General features: G+C 46.2%; 2 protein-coding genes across 2 annotated transcripts in view; both read left to right on the top strand.

The window, feature by feature from the left end:
* Positions 1-2,929: 2,929 nt before the first annotated feature.
* Positions 2,930-24,137, top strand: part of LOC136661085 (32 kDa beta-galactoside-binding lectin-like) — a 43,682-nt gene continuing 22,474 nt past the window's right edge. Inside the window, exons 1-5 of the mRNA XM_066638105.1 lie at positions 2,930-2,944; positions 3,911-3,996; positions 4,326-4,524; positions 5,486-5,602; positions 13,348-13,388. Coding sequence (XP_066494202.1) covers positions 2,930-2,944; positions 3,911-3,996; positions 4,326-4,524; positions 5,486-5,602; positions 13,348-13,388 — 458 coding nt within the window. The remainder of the gene's footprint in view (positions 2,945-3,910; positions 3,997-4,325; positions 4,525-5,485; positions 5,603-13,347; positions 13,389-24,137) is intronic.
* Positions 15,174-23,390, top strand: LOC136661550 (galectin-9C-like). The gene is made up of 6 exons (XM_066638840.1): positions 15,174-15,287; positions 15,857-15,942; positions 16,546-16,744; positions 18,986-19,105; positions 20,422-20,463; positions 22,886-23,390. Exons 1-6 carry the CDS (start codon positions 15,273-15,275, stop codon positions 22,898-22,900), a joined length of 477 nt encoding a protein of 158 aa, XP_066494937.1. The 5' UTR covers positions 15,174-15,272; the 3' UTR covers positions 22,901-23,390.

The following is a 24,137-nucleotide window of genomic DNA, read 5'->3' as shown; positions in this document are numbered from 1 at the left end:
CCTTTTTACACCTTCCTTCGATCTTACCAAAAAGGGCTACGTGCAGAGCTTTGCAAAGGGGATTGTGCCATTCTCCATGCAGGTGAAAAGGAACGCTAGCAAGGAAACGGAGAATTGGAGAATGTTGGCCCTGGAAGCCTCCTTAGAGGTCATCTAATCCAACCCCCTGCTCAGAACAGGAAAAATACAACACCAGCACATTCTCTCAGTAGTGTGGGAATTGTGGAGTTTACTGCTATGTGGTGATGACTTTTTGAGCACCTGAAGGAGGGGAGAAATCAGACCAAATCGCAGAGGTGAATATTCACAACTCTTACACACGATAACTTAATTCAAATTAGGTGTCCTTGTTGTGCTCCCTGGAGCTCCTAATCTGGGGGGTGAATCTCAGCCTGTTGCGCTGAACCAGCTGTTTGCAAAACAGGATTTCTCAGTAGCAGTGAATTCTCCTTGACAGGTCCCCTTTCAGCCAAGGGGATAATATCATGACGATGACAATATGACCCATGACAATATCAGATCAATATCAATATCAGAGAGGAAACTGAACGCTTTCCACATGCGCTGCCTCCGACGCATCCTCGGCAACACCTGGCAGGACAAAGTTCCAAACAACATAGTCCTGGAACGAGCTGGAATCCCTAGCATGTATGCACTGCTGAAACAGAGACGCCTGCGTTGGCTCGGTCATGTTGTGAGAATGGATGATGGCCAGATCCCAAAGGATCTCCTCTATGGAGAACTCGTGCAAGGAAAGCGCCCTACAGGTAGACCACAGCTGCGATACAAGGACATCTGCAAGAGGGATCTGAAGGCCTTAGGAGTGGACCTCAACAGGTGGGAAACCCTGGCCTCTGAGCGGCCCGCTTGGAGGCAGGCTGTGCAGCATGGCCTTTTCCAGTTTGAAGAGACACTTGGCCAACAGACTGAGGCAAAGAGGCAAAGAAGGAAGGCCCATAGCCAGGGAGACAGACCAGGGACAGACTGCACTTGCCCCCGGTGTGGAAGGGACTGTCACCACCTTTCAGAGCGCGATACCAGAGTCTTTCGAGACTGAAGGTTGCCAACTGTTCAATATCAGATCCATGCTGAATGGCTGGTCGCTTGGCGATTATCCCAATGTTTGGTTTTATGCAACTAGTCAAGTTTGAGCTGCACGGCAAGGCTGCCCTTCGCCCTGTTTGGCCTGCCGACGAATACAAAACAGCACCAACAAAAGTTCTTGTAGTTGCTGAGTTTCAGGGGAAAGCAGCTTTACTTTCACTTTCGGTGCCATATGATTTATTGCATAATAGTTTTATGCCTGCTAATAATATTTACTCATAAGCCGGAAGAGGTGAGCTGTCACCTGAGCTGTTCATCACGAATTGCCTGTCTCACCCATCCACTTCGCAGTGTTCTCCCTGCCTACCCGTCAGCTCAGCCAACAGAGCTTTCCATGAGATCTGGGTATTTAGCCTTTTTCATTCATCTGCCTGATTCCCCCCCCCGCCCCGCTCTATGTTTTGCATTTTTTCTTTTGCAGAAAGCCTTCAGTGACAAGGTTAAGGACAACAGGTGACAGTGTCTCCAGTCCCTGAGAACATCCATGTTACGCACTGCTTTCCTAGAAGGTAAGAAATTCTCCTGTGTGATGTCGCTTATGTCACTGCGTTCCATTCCTCACCCTCTTCCATGCGCGTCCTCTGTAATGTGAGGGTCACTCAATAGTGCCCTTTGCTGCTAGGACTGGAGGCAAGGGCTGCAGTATTAGCAATCTTTTCTGCCAACACTGGTGAGAGTCGCAATTGGCACTGATTTAATGAGGGAGGTATGGCAGGGAAGCTTGAATTCTCCTGGGATGGGACACCAGGACAGGATCAGAAAGGCAGTGAACAGTCTTGAACAGGACCTCTGTGGCTGCCAACTCAGCAGTCATTTTGTTCCCCGGTGAAGGCATGCGATCATATACATGCTCACCTGGGAACAAACCCCACTTTGCTTTGCCTTGCTTTCATGAAGTGCAATGTGTTTTGGTCACAGTGCTTTTAGAATGTGATTCTGGCTCTCCTATCCCTCGTTTGGCTAATCTGCTAAATTAATATTTCCCTGCAGACGCTATAGAAATGCATATAGAGATGCTCTGGAATGCAATGGTCTCCCCAGAGCCCCAAACCAGTGACAGGGTGATCATTCATGCAAGTGGGGCATGCAGAAAGAGACAAACCATGCATGAGAATATAGAAGAGTCCAGGCAGGTGAGATGAGGTCTGGTCAGGAGGTCTGGTCTAGAGGGTAGAGCCTCCGTCTGCCTGAAGATAACATCCACAAGGTTGCCAGTTTGAGGCCACCGGCACCGTGCAACCTTGAAGCAGCTGACAAGCTGAAGCCGAGCTATTCCATCTGCTCTGAGCGTGGGAGGATGGAGGCCAGAATGTGAAGCCAGATCGGAATGAAACACCTGAATGTAGTGGTTCTTAAAAGAAAGAACCTTCTTTCAATTGTAAAAATCCCTATTTAATAAGGGATTTAAAATAAGCCTGCCTATGTAAACCGCCTTGAATAAAGTCTTGAATAAAGACCAAGAAAGGCGGTATATAAATACCTGTTGTTGTTGTTATGATGATGATGATGATGATGATGATGATGATGATGAGAGGTGAGTCCAGGCAGGTGGGTCCCTTTCAGGGAGAAGGGCAGGATACAAATAAAGTTTATTATTATTATTATTTATTATTATGAGAGAACCAGTCAGTTCACTCAAGCAGGACCTCCAAGTTGCTATGTAATTCATGCCTTTTCTGTTGAGAATTTTGGACCTAATGGATAGCATTCTGTCCCATCCCTTTCTGAGAAAATTAAATTGAATTTCCCAGATCAGTCTTTTTCACTCACATCTGGAGTACCCAGGAAGTGAAGGATTCATTGCTGTGTTCCAGGAGATTCTATAATGGCTCGGTCAAAGGTGAGTGTGGAGGGGGGGACCTTTCTTGGGGCAATACAAGGGACAGACAGAGGGCAATTCTAGTGACGGGCGGCTCAAACCTGAGCTGCCCGGCATGCGGGGTTGCAGCAGCGCCAAAAATGGCTGCCACTGCATCCAGCACGCCCCAGGCAGTCGCTGCCGCCTCCTCGGAAGAAGGGGACTTTTGTTCCCTTCCCCCAGGTAAAGTGGATAGCCCCACAATGGGGGTACTCAATTCTACGATGACCTGAGAGTTGGCATAGAATTCAGAGCCTCCATGTCAGGTGGACGGCCTGAGATGGAGGTTCAGGATCTGGTGGAGCTTTGCTCCACCAAGTCCTGCCTCTCGCCCGCCCCAGTCCCTCCCCCGGCATTCCCATTCCCAGGGCTTTTAGGCCCAAAGTGCTTATTTTCTAAATAAGATCCTGATTTGTAATTTGGGGGCTGGGAATGATGACATAGGTTGAGGTAGGACCAGTGGCATTGCTAGGGGGTGACACTACTACTGGCCGAATGGTTGGCCACCTTCAGTCTCGAAAGACTATGGTAGAAGCCTACAGCACCCGGTATTCCCAGGCGGTCTCCCATCCAAGTACTAATCAGGCCTGACCCTGCTTAGCTTGCGAGATCAGACGAGATCAGGCATGTGCAAAACGTTTAAAATCAAAGTTTTTTAAAATAATACCATCATATATCATTCAATGTGTTTCATGCAGAACACTCTGAAACAAACCATGTTGAACTGCTTTGTTCCATCAAAGGCTATAGTCAAAAAAATCAGTACGGGCAGGGAAATGGTGAACCACCACACTCACCACCCCCCCATTGCCCCACCCATTGCATGGGAAGAGGTCCATCAAGGGGGTGACATGCTAGCCTCCCACACCGGGTGACAGAAACCCTAGTCACGTGACTGGGTAGGACCACCAAATCTTGACTGCAAATCTTGGCTTGTTAATTCCTCAGAGCATAACTGAGTCCAATGACATTGAACTTTTGGAGGAGGGGGAGACTATTTGGATCAAAGCCCGGGTTCTCGCTCGTGCAAAGAGGTACGCCCTACCTTTTTACCTTTTGTCCGCTTTTGTATCTGCACTGCCCAATTTCTGTCCCTCGTTCAAGCTCCTTCTGCTTTTGTGGCTCAAGTAACAAGTAACTTTGGTTTAGTTAAGCAGCTTCTGATATTGGAGTTTAAGATAAGAGTTAGCATTGATTTGTCAGATGTTGTACGTTGTAAGTTTATTCTCTGAAAAAAGAATTATCAGTCTCCAAACGCCTTGGGCTAAATCAGTCTTTCCCAGGGCATCATTAGATCTCTCATGCATTTCTGCCCCACCCCTATGGACACCTAGCTTCACCTCCAAACCCCTTCACATTTCAGTTTTTCCGTCGCTCTGGCGTGTTTGGACAAGACCATTCCCTTTCACTTCAGCACACAATTTGATGAAGACCCACCAGTGGTCATATGCAATACAAATTATGCACCTGTGTGGGGGACAGAGGAGCGGACTTGCAGAATTCCTTTCCAACGGGGTGAATTTTTTGAGATGACCATCACCATCAGGACTGGATATTATGAGGTAAGGGGTTCTCCAGGGTCCAGGGGTCACTGTGGTTTATCAGACAAGCTCCCCATGTCCTCCCGTAAGGGGCCTTGACTGTTGCTGTTCAAGAGTGTTTGCCTTTGTTCTTGCTGTAGAAGAGGATGGCCTTATCTTTAGGGCAGTCAGCAAGGGAATAGAGTAGGGGTCCTTGGGATTTAGGGCCTTCCCACTTGGGGCCTTCCCTTCTCTTTGGAGATTATGGAGCTTCTATGCTACTCTGGAATGTGCCTTATGATGGGGCAGGGAAGGGGAGAGGACAAGAAAACCTGCCCTCTTTCTCCTGCAAAGTTGCTGGGACTGCTACTAACACTTCCTCTACCTCCAGGATTGGCAGTAGTGGGGGGTTATGTAAGTGGGGTAGTTATGTAAGTGGGGGGGAGGAATCTGGTAGGGAGCAAAGGACAAACCATACTCCTATTTGCTGTTAGTTGCTTTGGTCTTGCACTTTTTCTGCACTTTACACAGATATATTTTTCCTGCCTGTCTTTAGTACCTCAAATTATCTGGGCAAATAAATGCTCAACCACATATTGCTCCCACTTATCAGGAATGGAGGAGCGACATGTGGGAATTGAAAGTATACATCACCCTCAACACCTCCAACTAGGAAGTCTGGAATAAAAATCAACGTTTTTATTGTCCATTTCCCTTTTGCATTCATTGACAGTCCCTGGAGGACAAACAACAGGCTCCCTGGACATTTGGGTGTCTTTCTTTGTGTTGATGAGGAAGAATTTTTCTTTCCACAAAGGCTGTCAGAAGATAGCTTTGGAACTGCTGGTCTGAAGCAGGTTATTAGCTCTTAAAAAAAACATGTTGCCTTTTAAAACACCAGATATCTCTGACAGCTGTGACTTACTGGTGGACACCGTAGGGTGTTGTCAAGCCCCCAAATGGATGCCACCTTCCTTAAGAGCACTTTCCCTTCCTTCTCTAGGTCTCTGTCAATGGGAGGCACTTCCTGGACTATGAACACCGCCTTCCCTTCCGTGCTCAAAAACTGTGGATTAGAGGGGATATCACTGCTAAGGAAGTCAGCTACCTCTCAAACAAGGTGAGCTGCATCTTTTGCCTCCCATTTGAACTTTCCAGCTTTAATTGATGTTGCTTTTCATGCAGGGTCTCCTGGCATACCAATTAATATAAATTCTGGTCTCCAGGTGTACATTTCCATGTTTCAGATTCCATGCACCTCTTCAGTCAGCATTTGTTTTGTTTTAATTTGTTGATGTTGATCCCATCTCCCCGCTCTGGAGGTGCCCAGTCCATTCCAGTGGCATGTTGCAGCCCAATCCTATGCATGTCTACTCAGAAGTAAGTCCCATTAGAGTCAATGGGGCTTACCCTCAGGAAAGTGTGGATAGGATTGGGCTGTCAGTCATTCCAATTGGCTTCCATCTGGAATAAAAATAGAGTGAAAAAAGAAAACCAATGTGAAGACTGCAGTTCCATTGGGTCCTCCATTGTGGTCTCTCCTGCCTCGCCATGGCAGCCTGAAAAGAGCAGGGGGCTAATGGCCAAAAAGTAAATATGGCTTCACTGTTGTCTCCTCTGGCATGGGCTGCTTCAACTGGCTGCTAGAGGTGTGGGGTGGGGAGGCCAGCTGTTTGTTCCACAGCCCTGGAAATGGCCACTCAGCTGGGCTGGGGTTGGTTGCTGACACTACAACCCACCCAACCCTTAGAACTTCCTGCATTTGGAAAGACAAGAAAGGACAGTAGTGGCATATCTAGGGAAAATGGCGCCCATGGCAAGCACTGAAATGGCTCCCTTGTCCAAACAGAGAAGGGGAGATCATGGTGTGGGAAGCCAGCCCTGTTCATTTCACCAAGTGAATTTATTCAGCAGGCTACACAGAGAATTCAGTATTGCCCATCAATGGTGTGATGCCCACTTGTGCGGATGCGACATGCAGAACAGCCCTGAGTAAATGCACTCTGCTCACTGTGCTGAAGAAGCTCAGTTGCCATTCTGGATGTAGGCTAGAATGCAAATGGCAGTGAATAGCACTGGAAGGCAGGAGGTCTGGTCTAGAGGGTAGAGCCTCCGTGAGCCCAAAGATAACATCTGAAGGTCGCCAGTTCGAGGCCACCAACAGCTCCCTGAACTGTGAGACCTTGAAGCAGCTGACAAGCCGAGCTGAGTTATTCCGCCCAGTGGCGTAGCTAATGATCATGTAGCCTGGTGCCAAGCTCAGAATGTTGCCCCGGAAGTGATGTCACTACCGGAAGTGATGTCACATCTGGGCTTTTTCAAAAGTGAAAAGCATCTATCTTCTATCTGGGGTCAAAGAAAATTTGTAGCCCCCACCCCAGACAAAATCAAATTAATTAAGTAAATAAATAAAAAGTGTGCACCTGATAGGTTCGAGACAATACAGATAGGTTCGAGACAATTGGAATACAGATATTCCAATGAGGTTTATTTAATTGCATTCTACATTAAATTACCTTTCCAATGATAAATAACATGATGGTATTAATCATATATACCAAGATTTTCACAATTTTGGTCACTAGTGTCAAGCTCAGCTTGTTGCCCCCCCTAAATTATGATGCCCAGTGCAACCGCTACCCCCTGCACCTCCTTAGCTATGCCACTGATTCCACCTGCTCTTTGCTGTGAGCAAAGAAGCATCTTGGCTGCCCTTCATGTGAGAGATGGAGGCACTGCTTATCAGCCTGCGTGGGAGGCAATTGGAGGCCAGAAGTGAGATCAGACCAGGAAGATCCATCTGAAATGTTGTTGGTTCTTGAAAGAGAGAACCTTCTATGATTGTAAAAATTCCCTTGAGGGATTTAGAAACAGCCTGTCTGTAAACCGCCTTGAATAAAGTCAGAGGAGTAATCCGATGACCAGAAAGGCGGTATATAAATACCTAGTTGTTGTTGTTGTTTATAGCAACTGTTACCCTGCACATGCCTGATCTTGGAAGCTAAGCAGGGTCAGGCCTGGTTAGTACTTGGATGGGAGACCACCTGGGAATACCGGGTGCTTTAGGCTTGTACCATAGTTTTTCGAGACTGAAGGTTGCCAACCATTATTATTATTATTATTATTATTATTATTATTATTATTATTATTATTATTATTATTATTATTATTAACTGTTACCCTGCACATGCCCGATCTTAGAAGCTAAGCAGGGTCAGGCCTGGTTAGTACTTGGATGAGAGACCACCTGGGAATACCAGGTGCTGTAGGCTTATACCTTTGTATATCAAGACTGAAGGTTGCCAGCCATTAAGACCCTAGTTTAGAAGCCCCCATACAGTGTGCTTGTGTGTGAAATTGATCTGATGCTCTGTGGAAACGAGTTTCTCCTGTTTTCTTCCAGTACATGTAGGTCGGCAATCTGAAGCATAGCAAGGAATAGCAGTGTCCATTGGATCCCTCCAACCCAGATGGACTAATTAGCTGGGAATGTTGTCCTTTTGTGTGTGGGGCAGATGAGTCCTTTACACATCCTTTACTCTCCACCATATTTTGCTCCTCATGCCTCTCTCTGCTCAAATTGTTGCCACCTGATCAAGGAACAATCACAGTGCAATCATAGGAAGGTCTATTCAGATGTAAGTCCCACTTATTTGAAAGGAACTTACTTCCAGGGAAGTGTGCATACAATTGACGCCTGAGTCATTTAATTGTACGCTGTGCATGATCCTGATACTCTCAAATGATGTTTAATTATTATTATTACTATAAGATTTTAATACTTATTTGTCTGCTTCCTACCCCCTGTTGTTGTGTTGTCATGCACTTCATAGTGTTATGCGAACTCTGCACCCTGTCTCTCCTTGATCTGAGCTCAAGTAAATGGCAATCATTATAAAGCATGACCAGCAAGTGGAGTTGTGCCCTTGTGCCCTTGTAACCTGTAATAAATAAATGTCCTTTCCCCCATCACCACCACTGATTGCCTCTGTTTCCTAAGTTTTGGACATTGGGACACCCTCCTGCAGTAGCCTCTGTCCTTCCCAAACAGCCACACTGCTGAGTGTATACCGGTCCCTCACTCTTCTGGGCTTCCCCAGGAGATAAGAGCTCCTAGCCAAGCCTCCTACTGAAACTGGCATGTGGCCTCCGTCCAATTGGGCAGCCAAACCCACCTATCTAGGTAAGGGGTGGGATGAAGTGGTCAGGTGCGTTCCACTCATCAACCAGGTAACCCCATGACATCATCAAGCTTAGGCTTCTTAAGATCAAACACATGGGTCCTTGGGTGTATTTTGCCAGGTCTGCTGTTGGAAGTAAATGCTGGTTTGTAGAAAGCATGTCTGCTTGCTCTCCAGTAAGTGCAAAGGCCAGGTTTCCCGGGACAATGTGAACAGCTAGCAAAAAGGACCGTGTTTCTACCTAGACACGTGAAAGGGATCAATTTTGTTTTGCTTGCTGTTTTCACTCCAGGCCAGACTGCAAGCTTCACAGGTGGCAATTTTGGCATTGGAAGGCAACTTGGCGGTCATTTAATCCAACCTAACCCCCTCCTCAGTGCAGGAAGACAGTTACACCAACACAATGGTAACCCTGGATCCAGAAGAAAAGAACATGATGTAATTCATTTTGTCGTCATCACAGCTTTACAGGGCAGCTTAATATTGTCCCAATTTTCAGGAACCATATTTTCCTATATTACGGATGGAAAGGTTGAGGCAGTGTCTCACAGGGCTACCTAAGTAGATCCAAGTCCCATTTTGAGAAGAGCTGCAGCCCCTCAGCTGATCTAGGTTGTTGCAAAACATACATACATAGTAGTTGGCAGCCTTCAGTCTCGAAAGACTCTGGTATTGCGCTCTGAAAGGTAGTTCTGGAACAGCGTCTAGTGTGGCTGAAAAGGCCGATTCGGGAGTGACAATCCCTTCCACACCGGGAGCAAGTGCAGTCTGTCCCTGGTCTGTCTCCCTGGCTATGGGCCTTCCTTCTTTGCCTCTTTGCCTCAGTCTGTTGGCCAAGTGTCTCTTCAAACTGGGAAAGGCCATGCTGCACAGCCTGCCTCCAAGCGGGCTGCTCAGAGGCCAGGGTTTCCCACCTGTTGAGGTCCACTCCTAAGGCCTTCAGATCCCTCTTGCAGATGTCCTTGTATCACAGCTGTGGTCTACCTGTACATACATACATATGTACATACGTACATACATAAGATCTTTATTGGCATATATAAAGGAAATGTGATTTAAAAAGAAACATAGACAAACAAACAAACAAAAAGAACAATAAAGTAAAACAATCATAATCATTCCTTATCCCCCTCATTCACCATAAAGTAACAGAAGATCCAGAATTCATTCCCGCCAATACCCCAGACACAAAATTAGCAACCTTGTCTAGAGAGTCGGCTTCCAATATAGAGCCTGTAGCTTAATAGAATCCTCCCAACTCTGCATTTTATTCAGCAGTGGAACCAGATAGTTCTTACGAAAGATGTCATGAAGCAGGCAGTAAAAAAACGTGTTCTGAAGTATCTCCACACAATTTCGGTCACAGGGACATCTTCTCTCTGAGTGGGAAAGACCACTAAACCTGCCAGCTAGCAGAGCTAAACGAAATGCATTACATCTTGCAAAGGAGAATGCTCTACAAGCCTGCGGGCACTGCAAGTCATTAAAAAAATAAGCCGGCTTCCCGAAACTGACTGGGATGTGCAGATTGAGGGGGGAACATGTGGTGTTAGCTGCACAGAATAGCTCTTGATGCTCAATATCAAGCAATCTTTCCTTAAAAGTCCTATAGGCTTCATTTAAACCAATCATACCTAAGCTCGCTGTGTCTAGTCCTATCGATTTAAGCTTAGTGAGTATATCCGCAACCTCCACAGGCAGTACTGGATCAGTCAGAATCTGGTATATTAACCCAGAAGGGGCAGAGCTGAAAAAGGTTGCAAGCCAAAATTTTACTGATCTCAGCCAAGTCAGCACTTTGAGTCTGATAAAACCCACTTCAAGACACATAACAGAGTAGGGAAAACACATCTTGTAAACCCAAGATGCTCCTCAGGCTTGCAGTAAGTCTCACAGAGCTTGGTTTTTCACAACTGGAAAAATGTGGAGTGGTGTGCCATGAGCATCAAGCGCTTCCTAAGACCAAGTGCCTCATTGGGACTAAGTGCCAAGGTAAGCAAGTTACAGCCCGATCCTGAGCTGCCCAGCCGAAAATGGCTGCCGCTGCATCCTCGCCAGGCAGCTGCCGCTGTCTCCTTGGGAGAAGGGGACTTCCTTCCCCTTCCCCTGGGTAAACTGAGTAGCTCTGCATTGGGGCTACTATAGCAACCCAAGGGTCAGCGTAGAAGTAAGAGCCTCCATGTCGGGCAGCCAGCCTGACACAGAGGCTCTGGATCAGGTGGAGCTTTGAGCCCGCCTACCTTTTACCCCGCTCCCTCCTCCCTGCAAGCCTACTCCCTGCCCTCCCTACACCTCCCCCCACCCCGGAACACCTCTTCTCCACCTTCTCCCATGCCCTCACCTACTTCACTGCTGTTCCACGGTCTACGCAACCACTGAACAACAGAGCTCTGGTGCTCCGCCGGCGCTAGCTCAGTGCCAGCCAACCGGCGGAGCACTGTGCTAGGATTCACAAATGTGCCTTGTGGCATATTCGCGACAGCGGGTGCCGGCGGTGAACTGGTGTGTAAAGCTTAGGATTGGGCCCTCAAGCAGCTGTGTGAGGAGAAGGTAGAAGGAGAAGGTAAGTGTACTTTTTCATTGGTCTAATCTTAACTCTACTTATTTAAGGAGGGGACTGTGGAGGACCAGTAACTAGGGCACAGTAGTTTGGTGGGGAAATAAATATAATTAAATAGGTATCCCCCCCCCCCCAAACAAAGGGCAGCAAGGCAGGTGTTGGACAGGGAGCAGACTCTGAAGAGAATTACAGCCCAAGCCTAATATAGGTCTACTCTAAAACACCGTGGTGCAAGGAGCTCCAGGGACTCAGGGAATAGGTCTGCTTTGTTGAAGCCTTGCTTGCAGACCTGAAGAAGCAGAGGTAGGCAGAGAGGGACCATGGGGAGACTTCCAGGGATGTGCAGATGTCATTCCATCCTCAGGTGGGCAGATCCTCAGCTGTTGGCTTAGGAAGTCTCAGGGCTGGAGGACGTCATTCTGGAGAAGAGGGAAACGATTCCAAGGGGGGGAACTCTTCTTTGTGGGATGGGCCTGTATGCAGTTGCATTAAGGATACCCCTTGGTGGGGGAGGGGTTGGGAGCTTCTTGTTGTGGGTGATTCGATTGTCAGGAATATGAGGGGGGGGAGGCCTGTCATGGATGTGACGACTGCATGGTGACTTGCCTGCCTGGTGTGAAGATTGTGAACATCACAACTCATCTAGACAGGCTGGTAGAGCGTGCTGGGGAGGAGGTAGTGGTTATGGTGCAGGTCCTGGAGGCCAAATTTAGGCTCTTAGTTAGGAAGCTGAAAGCCAGGAACCTGAAGGTAGTGTTCTCAGAAGTGCTGTGTGTTCCATAAGCAGGACCAGCTAGGCAGGCAGAACTCAGGGGTCTCCATGCATGGATGAGATGGTGGAGTTGGGAGGAGGGTTTAGATTTGTAGGCACTGGGGAACATTTTGGGCCACTACAAGAGGGACAGGCTTCACTTGAACCAAAACAGAACCAGACTGTTCCTGCGTAACATTAAAAAGGTGACAGAGCAGCTTTGGAACTGACATCTGGGAGGAAGTTGATAGGAGCTGAGTGGTGTCTGGTTTGGAATTCCTCACCCCTAGGGGTTGAGGATGGGGAGGTTAGAGAACAAGAAGAAAATGACAGAATCGGAATTGGGACTGGAAGCATGATGGGACGTGACAGTCAGTCCAGCAAAATGAGAGGCTGTGGGAATAAAGATGCAAATAAGCAGCCCTTTTGGGGGGACCCCATATACAGGTGCTTTATGCAAATGCCCAAAGTCTCTGAGCAAAGATGGGAGAACTGAAATGTTTGGTAGCTAGGGAAGAGTGGCCATAATGGAAACCTGGTGGAATGTGGAGAACCAGTGGGATACTGCAATCCCAGGCTATAAACTCTACTGGAGGGACAGGAAGGGAAATATAGATTTTTTTTGGGGGGGGGGGGAATATAGATTTTTATTTAGAAAGTTTCTAAATAAACTTCATACTACAATAAATAATCCAAAGGAAAGAAATCACATTTTACATTTTCAACTACAGTCACATTACATCAACTGTTTAACTAGAACACAAAGACATCACCTTATAGGTGGATTCACCCCATCTAACCACTCCCACCATTTTATCCATCAGTCCCTACCAGTTCTCACCCTTTCGTAAGCCTCAACACCATATACTCTGGAGACCACAAAGCGGACCCATCCCTGCGTGTTGGTGGACTTTTTTGCCTTTATTTTTTTGCCCCTTTGGATGCCCAGCGCAAAAAGGACATATAGATTTATCAGTCTTACCGTAGACCATGGCACCTCCCACCTATCGTCTCCTCCCCTCCATTGTCCCGCATTACTCATCCTCTTGGGTCCCCTCATACCGCCTGCCAGCTCCTTCCCAGAGACAATAGTCTCCCAGGCCTGTTGGGCCAGTTCGGGCCACTTAAAGGCCCTCGCTACGGCCTTCCACAACTCCTTCGCCGGCATACACTCTTGGACGAAATGGGCTACCGTTTCTATCAGCGGTGGGGCGCCTTCCAATCTAGAGGGTCCTGACCCTGAACAGGTCGGCCTCTTGCACCTCTTCTGATCTTCTTGCAACCATGGGTTTGCCGCTTCCACCCTGAGGACCTGATGGAAACCCCTCCACCTTAATTCCCATAAACTAAAGGGAATTCTCTTCTCGCTAAAGGCACTGTGCGCCACCTTCTCCTGCAAGAGGTACGCAGAAAGGTGCGTCTTATTTTGCTGTTTCTCTTGGTGAGGCCTCCTTATAAACTCCTGTACCATCGTTTCATACACGTCTTGAGTTGTTTCCCTTCCAGCCCGCTGGTTTTATACAGCTTGGCCGAGAGCCCCATCTCCTTCATCAGAGTCACCGCCTCTCTCATGTACTCTGGCAAAGATCGTTTTATTGCCTGAGTGAGTACGTATCCCATCTCTTCTTTCGCCCACCATTTCTGTCCCCAGGTCGTTTTTTCCCCAAGTGTCTCTGAATCGGGCCCATACAGATGCAAAGGCTCCCCCCCTTCCTGCAGCCTCTGCCTCCATTTTGTCCAGTTGCCAAAGTTATAGGAGACAAAGGTCGCCAAGAACAAAGGTCCCCGGGCCCAAACCCTTAGTCCTCCTTCTTTCACTTTCTTATATGCCATCGCTCGGGCAGGAGGGAAGAAGGCAGTGCCGTACAAGAAAACGTGTTGGAGGAGGGGTGGCTGTCAAGGTGAAAGGAGTAGAATCCAGCAAAGATTCAAGGTGGGTCCAACTCTGCCATAGAATTGCTGTGGGTTAAATTACCAGGCTCGAGGAGTGATGTAATACTAGGGGCATGTTATTGTCCTCCAGACCAAAAACCTGAAGGGGACCTCAAAATGAGGAAACAAATCAGGGGGACATCAAAGAAGGATAGGGTTTTATTAATGGGGGACTTTAATTATCCTCATATTGGCTGGGTCAATTCATGCTCTGGTCATGAAAGAGACAAGATTTCTTGACACAGTATGGGCACAATCCTAACCCACTTTCCAGCACCAACATAAGGGCAATGCAACTTCAAGGCAAGGGAACAAACATTGCCTTACCTTGAGGAGGCCTTCAAGACTGCTCCCCAACTGCAGGATGCAGCACATGCCCCATTGGCACAGCTATGCCAGTGCTGGAAAGTTGGTTAGGATTTGGGCCTAAATGACTGTGCCTTAGAGCAGCTAGTCATGGAGCCCACCAGATGACAGGTGACTCTAGATTTAATATTGTGTGATACTCAGGACCTGGTTAGGGATGTGATTGTTACTAAGCCATTGAGGAAGAGTGACCATACTGTGATCCGTTTGGTCATGCATGTTGGGGGAAGAGTACCAGGCAAATCTGACACAAAAACCCTTGACTTACAATAGGTGGACTTCCCTCAAATGAGGAGGATAATTTGGTGAGCTGAGCACTAACCACTAGGTGTTGCTCTCCTTGGTCAGTTGCTGGCTGTCTTTTCTGAATGAACACACCCTAACAGAAGGAAGAGTAAAAGAAGTAAAGAAAGAAAAGATTGCCTGACAGTAGCACCCCATTGTGTTGTCACCAAGTTCCACAAACCTCCTGCCTTCTGCTTTTGGAGACACACATGTTCGTTCACTGCCTTTTAAAGAGACAGAGATGGCTTTCTCTAGAAGCCATCCTCCTTCAGGCATTATCTGCAGCCAAAAGCCCTTTGGTTGCCACTGTTTTGCCAATAGGCCTTTTTTCCTCCCCCATGTCTCTTCGTCTGAATCACCATGTTGGGCCCCTGGGTTTTGCACAGTGTGGGATATTGTGGCAGGTGAATGGAAATGCTGGCAGAGAAACTGAGAAATGGAGAATTGTTGGCCTTGGAGGGCACCTTGAAACCATTTAATCCAACCCCTCTGCTCAGTACCGGAAAACTGCTACCCAATGCAAAACAGCAGCAACCTGAGTTCCTGTAACGGCTGCGTTCAATGTGAAGGCAGTGCTTTCACTTTCTGTGTCAAATGATTTATTGCGTTACAGATTTATAACTGCTAATCATCTTTGCTCGTTCATAGCCCTTTGCCCTCATTTGGAGGACCCAGAAAGTGAAGGACTCAGTGCTGGATCCCAGGAGGCTCCTTCATGGGTGCAGGAAAGGTGAGTGTGGAGGGGGGTGGTCCCCCTTTCTTGGGGCAATGCAGGGGACAGGCAGAGGGAAATTCTAGTGTCTTCGTTCTCAGATCGTTCTGTAGATTGCTTGGCACAGTGTCGGCGCCTCAGAAATAGCAAAGAGGTTCCCAAAACACGTATGCAAAGCGGGGATGTTCAGAAGTGGGTACAGAGCTGGGACCCCTTCCCCATTCCATGCAAAGTTTTATCAGGCAAGCTTCTGTTCCCAAGGTCAGGAAAAGCAGGCAGAGCTTATGCAGAAGGAAAACAGCAGATGGATGTTCACCTGCCATTCAAACCACCATCTGTGGGAAGGGAATGTGTTGACCATCCTTCAGGTTAACGCAGCCAAAGAGTGGTCCCTTTGTCTCCCCAGTCCCTCCTCTTCTCTCCTCCAGTCCCGGGTCTGGTTTCTGTTCAGGGTACTCCCATTCCCAGGGCTTTGAGCCCAGATTGCTTAGGATCCTGACTCTTAATTTGGGAGCTGGGAATGATGACATAGTTTGGGGTAGGGTCACCAAATACTGACTGTAATTCTTGGCTTGTTCATTCCTCAGAGCCTTGTTGATTCCAAAGACATTGAACTTTTGAAGGTGGGGACGATTATTTCGATCAGTGCCTGTGTTCCTCCCTGTGCAACAAGGTATGCCCTACTCATGCTCTCCTTTTCACCTTTCATCCACCTGTATCTGCTCTGCCCAATTTCTGCCCTTCAGTCAAGCTTCTTCTCCTTTTCTGGCTAAAGTAATGAATGGTTTAGGGCCCAATCCTATCCAACTTTCCAGCACCGGTGCAACCCCTGGGGCATTTGGTGGGTCACTGTGAGATACAGGAAGCTGGACTAGATGGGCCCTTGGCCTGATCCAGCAGGGCTCTTCTTATGTTCTTAACCGAAATGCAACCCTGAGGTAAGGAAACAAATGCTCCCATACCTTGAGGAGGTCACGGTGACTGCCTCCCCACCACAGGATGCAGTGCACGCCCCATTGGCACGGCTGCACCAGACATGGAGAACTGGATAGGATTGGGCCCTTAGGTAGTTTCTGATACTGGAGTTTAAGATAAGAGTTAACATTGATTTGTCAAAGGTGTTGTACATAACATTTCTTCTCTGATAAATGAGTTATCACTCTCCAAACACACTGGTCTAAATCAGCCTTTTCCAGGGTATCACTAGATCTCTCATGCATTTCTGCCCCACTGGTATGGACACCCAGCTTCACCTCTAAACTCCTTCACATTTCAGATTTTCCATCGATCTGGCAGGCTTGGACAAGAGCATTCCCTTTCAGTTCAGCGCACGATATAATGAACAGCCAGCAATAATCGTATGCAACACGTTCTTTAAATACATGTGGGGGTCACAGGAGCGGACCTCTGGAATTCCTTTCCAACAGGGTGAATCTTTTAAGATGACCATCACTGTCAAGACTGAGTATTATGAGGTAAGGGCTTCCCCAGGGTCCAGGGGTCACTGTGGTTTATTAGACAAGCTCCTCATGTTCTGAGGGACCTTGACTATTGCTGTTCAAGATGCTTTTGATGTTGCTGTGGAAGAGGTTAGCCTTATCTTTACAACAGTCAACAAGGGAATAGAGGAGGGGTCCTTGGGATTCAGGACCTTTGCATAGGCTACTGCTGCTGCTCTAGGACAGCAGTGCCCAAACCCCGACCTGGGGGCCATTTGCAGCCCTTGGGGACCCCCAATCCAGCCCATGAGGAGCCCCAGTCTCCAATGAGCCTCTGGTCCTCCGGAGACTTGCTGGAGCCCGTGCTGGCTTAACGCAACTGCTATCAGCATGGGGGCAACTGTTTGATCTCTTGCATGAGCTGCGAGGCTCAGCAGAGGCAGCGAAGGAAAGGCCGGCCTTGCTTTGTGCAAAGCCTTTTATAGGCCTTGAGCTATTGCAAGACCTTCATTCATTCATGTAAGTTCCATCTCTAATATATTCATTTATGTAAATATATGTAAATATATTCAAATCTGAAATGTAAACTCTTTTTTTCCTGGCCCCCGACACAGTGTCAGAGAGATGATGTGGCCCTCCTACCAAATAGTTTGGACAACCCTACTCTAGAACATGCCAGAGTGACGGGGTGGGGAAGTGGTAGGAAGCAGAGGAGGACCCATACTCCTCTTTACTCAGATCACTGCCATATGTGCAGTGTTGGGAAGGCTCTGGAGTCAGGTCCATGGTACAAATCTGATGCCCCACATTTTGCTTGCTAATTGCACAAAGTGCAACCATGCCATGTGTCAGGATCACTGGTGTAGGATCTCAATGCACTGACCTGGAAATTAGAGCATCGTATGTTGAAAGCAATGTGGCCAAACTGGTAGATCCTTTTACGGTGGAAATGCTCTGTGTTTCAGAAACTTGGCTGTTAGTAACTTGTTCTGACACCAGAGCTCCTGCTTAGCCTAGCTCCTAGCAGAGCTTTTCAATCTTTGTGGTTGTTACAAGATCCCCCTTTCTGAATATGATTGCCAGTTTACGTGGTTGCAGAAATGGGAGGATCTGTGGCCACGTGTCTTATAGTGTGTTGTCACAGCGCTGCTCTCAGATCGGTCTTTGTATTTCTCACAGAGCTATTTTTCTGCCTGTCTTTAGGGCCTAAAATTATCTGGGCAATTCAATTCTCAGCTCACTCCTCCCACTTATCAAGAATGGGGGAACAAAGTGTGGGCATTGAATGTTTGCATCAACTGCAACACCTCCAACTAGAAAAGTCTAGAATAAAAGTCAACGTCATTCTTCCTGTCTGTTCCCCTTTCTCATTCACTGACAGTCCCTTGAGGAAAAGCAACAGACTCCCCACGGGGCCTTGGATTCCTTTCTTTGCATTGATGAGAATGGTGGCATTTCAACTTGATTTGACTTTCCCATGGTGCAGCACCTTTTTCATCTCACGGCACACTGACAAGGTGCTAAAATTGTCAAGGCATATAATTCATTTTTGGACAATGAACGAAGCATGCCACACTGCTGGCCAGGGGCTCACATCCCCCAATGGCTCTACTAATAAATGACCCTCTGCGGCACACCTGTGGACCATTTGCAGCACAGTGGTTGAAAATCACTGCAATAGAGCAGTGGTTCTCATGCATTTAGCACTGGGACCCGTTATTAGAATGAGAATCTGTCAGGACCCGCCAGAAGAGATGTCATGACCGGAAGTGACATCACCAAAAAGGAAAATTTTTAACAATCCTAGGTTGCAATCCAACTCACACTTACCAGGAGTAAGTCCCATTTACTATCACTGTTAAGAACATAAGAACAGCCCCACTGGATCAGGCCATAGGCCCATCTAGTCCAGCTTCCTGTATCTCACAGCGGCCCACCAAATACCCCAGGGAGCACACCAGATAACAAGAGACCTCATCCTGGTGCCCTCCCTTGAGGGCTTGTATTAAAAGAATATACATAGTAGCTTGATAAAAGTACAGTTTTGTAACATTTCCCCAAGTGCAGCCACATACCATGGTAGCATAAAGTCTAATATATTAAAAATAAAATATTGAAATGAATGGGGACCCACCTGAAGTTGGCTCGCGACCCAGCTGGTGGGTCCTGACCCATAGTTTGAGAAACACTGCATAGGGAATCTGTCACTTATTGGTGGACACATAGGGGGTTGTCAAGCCCCCCCCCAAAGGAATGTTTCCTCTGTTCCTTCTATAGGTCTCTATCAATGGGGAGCGCTTCCTGAGATATGTTCACCGTGTTCCCTACCATACTGTCAAGAAAGTGGAGTTTAAAGGGGATATCTCTATTGAGGAAATCAGCTTTTCCTCAGCACAGGTGAGTTACAACCTTTTGAACTTTCCAGTTTTAATTGGTGCTTGCATATCATGCATGAAGGAGAGACAACGGCAGATCAAATGAGAGCACATGGCAATCTCATGTTGAAGCTAACTGGTGGTTTAATACTGTTGCCAATACAATCTAGCCCACTGCTCTTCTCTCCTCGACCCTTCCACTTCTGTTCTGTCCCCTCTTGCTTTTCTGTTCCAAAGAGTGGTTGGAGGGGAGGAGGAACAAGGGAGGTAAGTGGACTAATGAAGAAGAGTGCCCCCCCCGTCTACTACCTAATGCAACTGCCTTTCCAGGCCTCATTAATGAGTCACTCAACAAGAGCCAAACTGGAGGTGGTCCAGAGGATCACCTGATCCACCTCTTAACATCAGTTCTGATCTCCAGGAGCACATTTCTGTGTTTTGGATTCCAGGCATCTCTCCTGTCAGCAATTTATGTATTTATTTGTGAATGTTTATCCAATTGCCCCACTCTAGAGGTGCCCAATCCATTCTAGTAGTGTGTTAGCCATTCCAGTTGGCTTCCATCTGGAATAAAAAGAGAGTGAAGAAAGAAAATCAGTGTTAAGACTACAGTTCCATGGGCTCTTCCTCTGTGGTGTCCCCTGCCTCATCGTGACAGCCTGAAAGGAGCAGGGGGCTGGATGCCAAAAAGCAAATATGGGTAGGAGGTCTGGTCTAGAGGGTAGAGCCTCCGTTTGCCTGAAGATAACATCCGCAGGTCGCCAGTTCGAGGCCACCGGCACCGTGCAACCTTGAAGCAGCTGACAAGCTGAGCCGAGTTATTCCATCTGCTCTGAGCGTGGGAGGATGGAGGCCAGAATGTGAAACCAGATCAGACAGAAACATCTGAATGTTGTTGTTCTTGTAAGATAGAACCTTCTTTCAATTGTAAAAATCCCTACAGGGATTTAATAAGCCTGCCTATGTAAACCGCCTTGAATAAAGTCTTGAATAAAGACCAAGAAAGGCAGTATATTAATTATTATTATTATTATTATTATTATTATTATTATTATTAAATATGGCTTCACTGTTTCAACTGGCATGGGCTGCTTCAACTGCCTGGTGTGGAGATCAGGCCAGGTGTTTGTTCCACAGCCCTGGAAATGGCCACTCAGGTGGGTTAGGGGTCAGTTGCTGACTCCACATCCACCAGGGCACACCCACTCACCATTTGCACCACCCGAATTTAGGAAGAAAAAAAAATACAGGGCAGGTAATGGTATGGATAATCTATGCAGCATTTTTTATTTCTGATTCTGGTTCTCAACTCTGGGCATACATTTCTCTATGTTTCAGGATCCACCCCCTTACAGCCCACCTGTGCATGCAATTTCTAAGGTGAGTGCTGTGTCTCTGTCTCTTTGTACCTCTTACCCAGTCACATCTGGAGCTCCGAGTTCATCTAATCTAGCAAATACCTTACTTTACCATGGCTGCAATTCTATGCACACTTTCCTGAGAGCAAGTACCACTGAAGGCAGTAAGACTTACTTCTGAGTAGACCAGCCTGGGATTGTGCTCTGTGTTCACCTGCTTTGGATCTTAACAACTGGGTGAGTTTAACGTTTTCAAGGAGTGACTAAGTAGAAAATTTCATATCCGGAATGAAAGGTCTAAATACCCTGCTGGACTCCCTCTGATGCAGGAAGACGGAGAGTCAGTAGACCACAAATGAGCGATTCTTCTTGCAAAGGCACATAAGTACACAAAGTTTTATTGAGAGCAGTGATAGTGGAAACAGATCCCTTGGTAATTTTTCATGCTGGGGCCCTGTAACCCGTGCATGAACCGTCAGTGGTGATTTTGGATCAAATGCTTTTTCAGCACACCAGGCTCTTCCAGACAAGAGGTTTACTCTGGAATGGCTGCTCACGTTTCATGTGCATTTTTAAGAGGCGTTTACATGACACGGTTCACATTCTCTGGTAGTCTGAAGCAGGTGAATAATTGCACAGTTGTTTCCTCTGTGAGGAGGTGTGGTTTTCTGATGTGGCTTGTCTCCCCCCACAACATGAGTGTGCCTTTGCTGTTGTCTTTCCGTTTCCATCTCTAATCAGGAGCCAAAGTCAGTGTGTGTTTTCTTGTTGAACCTCCTTCCCACTTTTTCCCCATGACCCTGTGCAATATCACCCCCCCCAAAAAAAAAATTACATATTGTCTTCCTGTGCTTAATCTGAAAATGTCTGACATGTAATATTGTAACGCGCTTTATGTGGGGCTGCCCCTGAAGACGGTTCGGAAACTGCAATTAGTGCAGAATGCGGCGGCCCGTGTGGTCACTGGAGGTAGGCAGTTTGACTCTGTCAGCCCGCTTCTCCAGGGGCTACATTGGCTGCCCATTCGTTTCCGGGCCCAATTCAAGGTGCTGGTTTTGACCTTTAAAGCCCTATACTGCTCTGGGCCAGGGTATCTTAGATATCGCCTACTCCCGTACAATCCGGCTCGTCCTCTCAGGTCATCAGAGAAGGTCTTTTTACAAGTGCCGCCGCCTAAGGAGGTAAGTGGGGTGGCGGCAAGAAACAGGGCCTTCTCAGTAGTGGCACCAACAATATGGAACTCCCTTCCCTTTGACTTAAGAATGGCTCCCTCTCTTGAGACTTTTCAGCAAGGCCTGAAGACTCTTCTGTTTAAACAAGCCATTGAGTTCTTGGCCTTCTTAACATCTTTTCTACATCTTTTAGTATTTTTTACAGGCCTGATGCTGCTTTATGCTCCTTTTACCTGACTTTTTATCTGACTACTGTTTTTTTATGATATCTGTCAATGTGTTTAATACGTTTTTATCTATTTGTTAAATTATGTTTTAATCTGTTTTTAACATGTTGTAAGCCGCCCTGGGTCCCTTTGGGGAGAAGGGCGGGGTATAAATAAAGTTTATTATTATTATTATTATTATTATTATTATTATTATTATTATTATTATTATTATTATTATTATCATTAATATCATTAATATATTATATTAATAATATTAATATATATATTAATTATATATATTATATAATAATATATATTAATATATATATTATATATATATTAATATATATATTAATATATATTAATTATATATATTATATATAATATATAATATATTAAATAATATATAATTAATTATTATTATATTATATATTATTATTATTAATAATAATAATAATAATAATAATAATAATAATAATAATAATAATAATTATTATTATTATTATTATTATTATTATTATTATTATTTATAATAATATAAATCAACATAACAGGTAAGCCAATTTAACACGTTTCACTCATTGGTCAAGACATATGGTGTTAATTTAAGGAGATTCTTTATACCTCATCACATAGACAACAAATAAAATGGCACTGAGTACAAGCAGTGCATATAAATATTATAATTGTAAATCATATTGTGTTTGCAAAGCATGCTGGTAGGGTAACTAATATTTCATATTTAATTGTACGAACTACTGCCAAAAGCTTGAACTCTTCGTCGTGAGGGACTTTTGCAATCCCCCTCCTTTGGCACCAGGGCCCCCCTCTTGATCCTGGGCCCGGGTACAAATTCCCCCTTTACCCCCCTCTCCTAGGCCCTGAGAGAACGCACTCTATTCACTCTGGTTCGGAAGCTCAGCTGCTATTCTGGATGCAGGCTAGAAGTCACAGGTCAATGGATAATGCCGGAAGGCCTTATTCTGGAAACCCTGACACTGCACACACAGGTGTGAATTGATTTGATGCTCTGTTGAAATCAGCTTCTCCTGTTTTCTTTCAGCAAAATGAAGTATAACTAGCTGTAGCAGTGTCCATTGGCTCCCTCCAGCACATGTGGACTACGTGAATGGGGATGTTGTCCTCTCCTGCACACGGGGCTGAGGAATCTCTGCTCTTCACAAAACCTTTTCTTGACTCCCTGCCATGGTTTGCTCCTCCTGCCTCTCTTTATTTCTGCTCAAGTGACCCATGAAGAATATAGGACTCCATGTAGATTAGCAAAAATATAGGATAATATGTCAAATAGAAGTTGGAAGTGTAAAAGTTCCTTTTATCATATGTGGTGGACCTGTAGTAAGGCAAAAAAAAAAAAAAATACCGAACCCAGATCCATTAGCATGTACAGTTAATTCTAAAAGTGAATATGCAGATGAAACCAGAAGCCTTTTCGTTAGATTTGATAGATGATTGTGTAAAATAATCCTTTAAAATGTTATTTTTGTATATGACCTCTGCAGCGCGAATACTTTCGTGCACAGTGTTGGCAAACAACAGAAGCCAGGAGCCCTAAAGTTGAAAGCCTGGCCACCAGTGGTCTTTTCTTCTGCATCTTAATAAACTGGTTATGTTTTGACTTCCTGTCTGCCTAGTCCATATTCATGGGCTATCCAGTGACACTCACTGTCATTTGATTATAAAGGACTGCAGGGTTCTGTGCTGTTCTGGGAGGGGTGGTTTTTCCCCATTCAACTCCCCTGTGCCTGGTCTCTCTGCTTTGGGATGGTTGCGGTGGATCAATTGTCCCTACCCTCATCCCCAGTTCAGCTGTGGACCCAGTAAAACTGGAAAGCAAAGAGCACAGAGGGGCACGCAGAGTGCTAACCACTAGGTGCTGCTCTCGTTACCTGCCTGCTCTGTTTCCTGTCACAGCCTGAGCCTAACAAGGAAAAATAAGTAATATGTAAAAAAAAAAAAAGATAAAGAGACATGATTGCTACTGATAGGGAACCCCATAGCATTCTTACCAAGTTCCACAAACCTTCTGCCCTCTGCTCTTGGAGACATGCAAGTTCATTTGGTAAAAATACTGCTCATTTCAACCACTTCCTGTTTCACTGAGTTAACCTCGACTTACAAGCAGCTGTACTTGCATTATAAGCAGACCCTCTCTGCTTTAGAAGACATGCGATTCGCCATGGAAGCCTCCCTATCCCCTCCTGTGGTTTTGTAGCATAGGATAGTGTGCGTTCCATATTCATGTTGCTGTCCAGGGAGATTAAGAGGGCAAGTGCCTTCCTGCCATTACTACAACT

The sequence above is a fragment of the Tiliqua scincoides genome, chromosome 10 (assembly GCF_035046505.1).
Source record: "Tiliqua scincoides isolate rTilSci1 chromosome 10, rTilSci1.hap2, whole genome shotgun sequence".
NCBI lineage: Eukaryota > Metazoa > Chordata > Lepidosauria > Squamata > Scincidae > Tiliqua > Tiliqua scincoides.
The sequence above is the reverse complement of the archived record's forward strand: the minus strand, read 5'-3'. Positions and strand labels throughout refer to the sequence as shown.